An 8,227-nucleotide genomic window follows, 5' to 3' on the forward strand; every position below is an offset into this window, starting at 1 on the left:
ACAGACAGACAGACAGACAGACAGACAGACAGACAGACAGACAGACAGACAGACATAGGTAAAGGCAGAGACAGAGAGAAGGGGGGTAAAGAAAATCAAAAACAAAGACAAAGAGGGATGAGAGTGGTAGAGATGGGAAGGAGAGAAAACGAGAGAGAGGGGGGGTGGGAGAGGAGAGAGAGAGAGACAGAGAGAGAGAAAGAGAGAGAGACAAGCAGACAGAGAGACATAGAGAGAGACACGGGAGACAGAGAGACAGAGATGGGAACAAGTACTCACAGATAGTGGAAATACATATATAAACAACGTCACAATAAGACTAATTTATACATGAGATGTACACTGACAAATGTTCCATGCCTTTCAGCACTGCTTCGTCAACTATTGAAGAATTGAATAGAACGTTTCATAAAGTTAAACCATTTATAGAGGCATCCGTAGAACATACATACTTTTTTTATTGTTTGACAAACCGAGATCTGGGAAATAAAACTATTAAAGGATTACCTTTTAAGAATCAGAACATACCTTTTTTTAAAGGATTTACAGACAGGAAGATTGCCTTTAAAATGCAGTAATGCGAAGCAGTTTTTAAAAAGAACAGAAAATACATGTCATTGGCGTTGCTCCAAATTTTCGCGATTCTTACCAGAAGAATGAAGGCACTGTAATGATAGAAGATGTTTGGTGGGCCCGTCGCCTCATTTTGTTAGATTTACAATGCTTTCTGCTTTGAAATTTCTGTCTTAGCATAAAAAGTGCTCACATTGAACAAGTATAGGCTTGTGGGACCTGTGCAGTTAGGTGTTCCTGGTATATGGCAAGTATGTCACACGACGTTTAAATAAATTATATATATATATATATATATATATATATATATATATATATATATATATATATAAAAAATATATATAAAATATATATATCATCTTTTATGTTAATATGTGACTGTCCCAATAGGGATTTGGGGTGGGGGGGGGGCATCAACTTCTGTTAAATGCTATTTAATTTTTTTGTTTAATAACTGTTTGGTAGATTGCCATGCTTACAGACTACTTCGCTTCATTGAAATTTTTCCAGTCATTGAGGGACGTCGCCAATTTCTTAATATTTATGTCGTATATCTCTAAATTTCAGGGAGCTCTGCTTTAGGACTCTCAACCATAAATTCTTGAGTTCGAATCGCGTCAGGGGCCCAAAGTTGTCTCCTTAGGAAAGACATTTTAGATGAATTTTCTTTACTTCACGTAGTTGCTGCAGAGCGTGGATATATGCGTTATATAAAAGGAAGTAGTAGTAGTAGTAGTAGTAGTAGTAGTAGTAGTAGTAGTAGTAGTAGTAGTGGTGGTAGTGGTAGTAGTAGTAGTAGTAGTAGTAGTAGTAGTAGTAGTAGTAATAGGAGGAGGAGGAGGAGGAGGAGGAGGAGGAGGAAATTTCGAATTTTTCACGGGTGGCAGCCGAAGCCTACCCTTATCAATTTAGGACCACCAAGGGATCTTTAACGTGCGCAACTTGCACACACGCCTCCGAGGTTTTTCGCCCTTGTCCGAGAAAGCTAGGTGTAGATCTTCCCTACCTGAAGATCACGGGTGTGGCTGAAAGACAGCAGTAAGACGGAGCCAAGGAGAAGCAGTGGAAAAGCTGCAGAAAGAGTCAGGAACCCAGAGGAGGGAGCAAAGGAAGTAGTAGTAGTAGTAGTAGTAGTAGTACAGGGTTTTACGGTGCTCGCAACTGATAAGGTCATATGAGCGCGCGAAAGACAAGTTGGTAGCATTCGCAATAGTTCACAGCACGGTTGGTCGATAATTAGATTTTAAGATGCTAAAATACTAACATTCAGTGTAAATATATTTGCGATTTAAAACAACTCTTATAAATAACAATTAAATTTTTTTTACAATATTGTTTCATTTTACAATTTGCCATAAAGGCCAATGGCTTTCATAAAATTCAAAATTCTGCTGGGACCAACGACGGAAAAAATGTCTTGCAATTTCTTGCATTTATAATATTTCCTTCGGATCTCTCCAAAGTCTAGACATTCGGTTAAGATGTGACTAATTTTAAAATCTGTGTCGCATCCGACACAGAACGGCTTCTCATCTCCCTGTAGGAGGTATTTGTGGGTCAGGGCCGTGTGTCCGATGTGCAATCGAGTAAAAATTACTTCGTCTCTTCTGGAGAGGTTAGAAGGATTTCGCTTTCTAGTTTGGGTTTTATATAGTTTATTGTTTTTCTGTTTTTCCCAGTGGTTCTCCCACAGACTGGAGGTGTACTTTTTGACATTATTTCTAAAGTCAGTCTGTGGGAGAGTGTTTGTCGTTGACCCCAGCAGAAGGGATGAAGCTTTCTTCGCCAGGTCGTCTACCTGCTCGTTTCCTTGGATGCCCACATGGCTAGGTATCCATGCGAACATGATGTTTTTTCTTGTCTCTGATAGTGTATGAATTTTCTGTTGTAGCCTAACTATTTTTGGATGTAGGAGTGTGTAGTTTGTGAGTGAGGTGATGCAAGAAAGAGAGTCTTAAAGGATTGGGAAAGATTTGTTTGGAGAATTTTCTACTGAGTCCAGTGCCATGTCAATGGCAGTGACCTCCGCAGAGAAAGTGGAGGCTTCAGGATCAAGTCTCCTCTGGTGTTTACTTTTGGGAGATAGAGCTGCGACGCCCACTTCATTGTCTTTTTTGGAGCCATCTGTGAAGATGAGCTCCGCACCGGGGTGTTTATCTATTAGTTTTTTGTATTCAGCTTTAAACGTTTTGGTGTTTGTGCTTTCTTTTTTGTGTGTGGTCAGCTGTAAGTCTACTTTTGCCTTGGTGAGAAGAAGAAGAAGAAGAAGAAGAAGAAGAAGAAGAAGAAGAAGAAGAAGAAGTAATAGAGGAGGGGTAAGGGGAAGAAGGGGGGTCGGAGAAAGAGTCCACCCCATCCTCCCCAAGAACCCCAAAGCTGTTAGTCAGTGATACCTGGAAGGCGGGTACCACAGTTTTAGGAGGAACCTTTTTGTGTTTCGCAGTAAGTCGCTTGCTGACCGCGGGTTCTGGGGGGTCGGCAGTGGAACAACTGGTCGGCTTCGTGACTGGCCGGAGTACGCTTGCATATGACCGGCCAGGAAACGGGGTCATACCTCGCGGGCAGACAGCTTTTCGGGCTTCTTGAAAAGAGCAGCCATTTCGTGCTTTATACTCTTGGATTGCGCGTTCTTTAATCCAAGTTGGGCAATCCTTGCTGAAGGCTGTGTGCTGGCCTTGGCAATTTGGGCAGCAAGGACTAGCCTTGCATTCCTTTTCAGGATGTCCAGTCTTGCCGCAGCGAGGACACACGGCTGCACGTCGGCATCGCGACTGACTAAGGCCAAACGTCTGACACTGAAAGCAGCGTAGAGAGTTTGGCACATAGGGTCGCACGTCCAAGACCAAGTATGATGCCCGAACGGTGGCTGAAGGGCGGCACGAATCAAAAGTTAGAATTATTGTGTTCGTTTCTAGTGTGGACTCCCCCCGCCGAATAGTAATTCGTCGGGCTTCGACCACACCCTCACAGTTATCCACAATTTCTTGGTTGGAGCAGCCCTTCAGCTCATGGCTGCGGACCACGCCCTTCGACTGGTTAAACTTCTGGTGTCGCTCGGAAACACAAGGAACACCACCGAAGGTCGTAATCTTTTCAAGTCCGGCCAGTTCTTTATCCGATGCGCACTTGATGAGGAGAGCACCAGAGGACAGTTTCAGGACATTCGTAGGAATGTATCCTAGAACCTGTCTTAGAGCATCTCCTGTCTTGAATATGTTTAGATCAGTGATCTTTTTCTGCGCATCGGTGCTGCGGATGGTCAAGTACGGCTGCTGCGGAAGCTCCCTGAGAGGGGGGAAGGCGGAGACAGACGTAAAGGTCCTTTTCCCTTTAGAAGTTTGTTTGCTCGGCTCGGCGGCCGCACCCGCTTCCGCGAGCCGAGACTTTTTGGCAACGTTGGGAGTTGGGGAAGGGTTTTTAATAGAAGATGAATCCATGTGAGTTTTTTTAGGTGGTTCAACTCCGGGGCTTCCCGCCCGACATCGAGCCCAACAAGGGGACACATTGCTCGGATGACCAGAGCTGTGCCAGGGCTACCCCGGAGCTATACTCTCCACGAGAGTGTATAAAACCCTCCCGTCAAGATTGACCCAGGGCTTCATGTTGTTTCAATCAACTCCCAACCGATTGAGAGGCATGGGCTGTGCCACCCTCCCGTCTAAAAGGAAAACCTGGGCCAAAGAGGTGTGTTGGTGAGGGACAGTCCGTAGACTAATCTCACCTCAACCGCCAGGTACCCGGTTTCCCTCCGTACGGGTAGCACCTCAAGGTCAACAAGGCGCCCACTCTGTGGGATGGGTGACCTCTCTTTTTTCTGCACATGAGGTCAGCTGTGGGAGGAAAGATAGAAGGAGAAAGAAAGAAGGAAGGAGAAGAGGAAGATACACCAAAGTAAGTGTTGCACACGAATTCCAGAGAGTTGGGGTCCGTGTGCGACACTCCGCCTTTGAGGGGGTTGCACCTTCTGCAGACGAAGTAGTGGGTCTATTTATATCCCCCAGACCAACTGGGGAGCAAAGGAAGTGAGGGGGGGGGGGCAGAAAGTGGATACGAAAGCAGACGACAGAATGTAGCTGGAGAGCAGGAAAGGAGGTGAAGGGAAACAATTTTGGAGAAGAAAAACGTTCCGTCACTCCACTGTTTCGAACCCGGGACCTTTGAATGAGAGCTGAACACCTTAACCTCTAAGCAGCTACGAGAGCCCCCCATTATTATTATTATTTTTATTATTATTATTATTACTAGTAGTAGTAGTAGTAGTAGTAGTAGTAGTAGTAGTAGTAGTAGTAGTAGTATTTTTATTGTTATTATAATTCTTATAATTTTCATTATTTTATTTCGTAGTAGTAGTAGTAGTGGTAGTAGTAGTAGTAGTATTTGTATTATTAGTAGTATTATTAGTATTATTGTCATTATTATTTTCTGTTAGGATTATTATTAGTATTATTATATTATTATTATCCTTATTATTATTATTATAATTGTTATCATTATTGTTAAAAATTATTATATAATGCTCTAATGAGGTTGTACGGGGCTGGGTCAGTTGAGAAAATTACTAAAGGGTTGAATCAAGCCCGTCGATATATGCGTCAACACACCAACTAATCCTTTTTTTTTTGCGTGTTTCTTTGTTTTGAACTGTAAAATAGTGCATGTTTGAAAAAATTCCGATTAAAATATAAGTTATGGTAAAATCTTGCTGCATATAACTTAAACGGAAGAGTGTAATAAACCGTTTGTGGAACGTGTCTCTTACCTTGACTCTCCGTAGAGACAGATTCTTATTGCTGACCACGCCAGAATTCTCCCTACTGCTGCCTAAATCTCTGGCTCCAAGAACGTGCCCACGCCGTGGGCCTGGGCTGAGGCTGGTGTACAGCGGTACTCTGCTAGAGATACTGCTCAGGCGGGCTGTGTGTGCTGTGGGATCTAAGATCGGGGTCAAAGGTGGCGAGATGCTCGTGCCAAACGTCACATTGTTGAGCGAAGAACCCGTACTTTCGTTGCTACTTCTGTTGATGAAATGCTCCGGCCGTCCACCCAAAAGGTCGTGTCGAATATTTGAGCTATCACTGCCTCTACTGGATATCCCATCTCCACGAGAGGATTCTTCTACAATGTTTGGGGCACTTTGTTCTGATTCGACGATATGAAAGACAACTTTATCCGAGTTGAGAGCTGATTGGTCCGTCTGGATTTTGTCGTTTTTGCTCTCGGCGACATTGCTGTTCTGACCTTCCTGTAGTGAGGTCAAGGAGAGGAGGTCGGGGTAACCTCTTCTGTGATGTGCATCGTCAAAGACGATACTCCGACCTCCGTTTGCGAGAGATAGAGGAAGCTTGGCCATGGCATTCTGCTAGCTACTGGTCTGAAAGAAAGAGAAAAAAGTACAGAAAATGTTATTTAACGTAGACATTAGTGGAGACGTTTTACCCTACCGTCGCCTCAGAACTATTTTGTCCAAAGTGCCTCTTCAAGTATACTTAGGACAAAATAGTTCTGAGGCGACGCTGCATTAATACCAGTGTATTTCATGAAAACCAATATGGAAGCGATCATGTTAACTCTTTGAATCTGTAGCGGACACATAATAATATGTTCGATCAGGAAGCAGACCAAAGGCAATGTTTCGACGTATTCTGAATCATCATGCACAAATCAGAAAATGAACTTGCATATTTCAAAGTACGAATTTTTGCTGCGTGCTTTTTAGAAATTCAGATACAGAAAACAGAAAATAAAATCCTGTTATAATGATGGAAAGAGAGGCAGAGGCAGACAGAGGGAAAAGATACTGGACAAGATGGCAACATGGCTAGGAGCTGCAAGAACAACAGATACCATTGCTGCAACGCAAGACAGGGTGAAGTGGAGGTCCATGATCGCCCACGCAAGTCGGCAAGGCACCGGATGATGATGACCCCCCCCTCCCCCACCCAAAAAACCCCCAACAAAACTGCGCATCTTTAAACGTTGTCGAATGACCAGATTGTACGTCCCCGATGAATTAAACCAAATAACACAGTTCCAATATATTAATTGATCAGCCGTTAAGATTGGAAGAATATGGTTTGATATACTAAAAGATTTTGCCTACCATTTGGATAATAATTTTTCTTCGAAAAAAATCCTAATTAAACAGACATCAACCCGAGCTCTGTCCTAAGTCTTTGATCAGAGACGGTAACACCTAAAGCATTAATTTAATCCCTCCAGAGATTAATAATAACAACAATAGACATAAAAAATTAAAATGTTGACAACGGTATTACGCTGATCAGGAGAAGGCATCTAGTGAAACAAAGATCAATATTCCATAGGCTAAATCTGGTGCGGCTAGCTTTGTTCCACTTTTGACGCCCACCTAGAAACCAGTGGGGGGGGGGGTTATCCAAAGATAGGGCACACTAATATTTGCAAATAAATATAATATATTTTTATTTTTGGTAAGTGTTTTACAGCGCTCTCAACTCCATAAGGTTATATGAGCGCGTGGGACACATTTAACCTTCAGTTGGAAGGAAATTTTAAATCACACCGAGTGGCGGCCTACTCTAATCGTTTTTGGACCACCAAGGGATCTTTAACGTGCTCAACTTGCTCACGGGACTTCCAAAATTTTTCGTCCCAGTCCGAGAAAGCTAGGTGTAGATCTTTCTGACCATAAGATCAGGGGTGTGGGTGAAAAACAACAGTAAGAAGGAACCAAGGAGTAGCAGAAGAAAGGCTGCAGAAAGTCAGGAACCCAGAGGAAGGGGTAAAGGAGGTGAGGGGGTGAAAGCAGAAAGTGGAGACAAAAGCAGACGACAGAACATTCTAGAGAACGGGAAAAAAAGGTGAAAAGAAACAATTTTAAAGAGGAAAAATTTCTGTCGCGATCTGGATTCGAACACGGTACCTATTGAATAAAAATAATGTTTGTATAAGTAAAAAGAACACTTCAATACAATAACGGTCACTAGGTACCATGAAAATTTCAGATCGACAGAAAAACAAATAGGGCGAGTATTAGTATTTGGCACGTCTTGTCTTGGTCGAATCTGTATTCTCAGGTTGGGCCCCGCTGTCACGCAACAGTAATGTGTTACAACCACACTAATAAATTTTAGGAGGCGGGCTACTTCGACCCTTCCAGACAGAGCCAAACCGGGTTGAGTGGTATACAGCATTTCAGTACACAAATGGATTACTAGACAACCAACTTCCCCACTCTGACAACGAGCCAACCAGTAACACCATAAACTCAGGTCCTATTCAGTATACACTTGAAAACACTCAACTGATCCGGAAGTTAATCAATTTCTATAAATCTCTGAATGAGTGTAGAATCTAAGTCACTGATCACACACAAATCAATGTTTGAGTACAGAGAATCATTTCTTTAAATTAACGTCCGTTTAACCGCAGGGGAATGTATAATAGAGAGTCTAGTAAAGACCGACAGACATAACAAACATAAGAAAAAGAACTAGGACCTACCAGCAGCGTCTTCAAACCCAGCGCATACACATCAAAGCTTTGACGAAATTAGGCAGGAATCAGTCACAATGTCCTAGATGCTGCTTCGCGGAATCACAGCCTCCTATTCTATACGTTAAAAAAACCATCAACCATATTGTGTCACTTCGATCAGTAGACGAGGGGGGGGGGG

The 8,227-nt window shown here is 42.9% G+C and overlaps 1 protein-coding gene across 3 annotated transcripts in view; it reads right to left on the reverse strand.

Moving 5' to 3' along the window:
- Positions 1-8,227, reverse strand: part of aplB (adenylate cyclase) — a 118,763-nt gene that overhangs the window by 38,777 nt on the left and 71,759 nt on the right. For all 3 annotated transcript variants that reach the window (NM_001204726.1, XM_013081611.2, XM_013081609.2), the window contains 1 exon segment: positions 5,333-5,944. In NM_001204726.1, the coding sequence (NP_001191655.1) occupies positions 5,333-5,923 (591 nt within the window). In that variant the 5' untranslated portion in view covers positions 5,924-5,944.

The sequence above is a fragment of the Aplysia californica genome, unplaced genomic scaffold, assembly GCF_000002075.1.
Source record: "Aplysia californica isolate F4 #8 unplaced genomic scaffold, AplCal3.0 scaffold00138, whole genome shotgun sequence".
Classification (NCBI taxonomy): Eukaryota; Metazoa; Mollusca; class Gastropoda; order Aplysiida; family Aplysiidae; genus Aplysia; species Aplysia californica.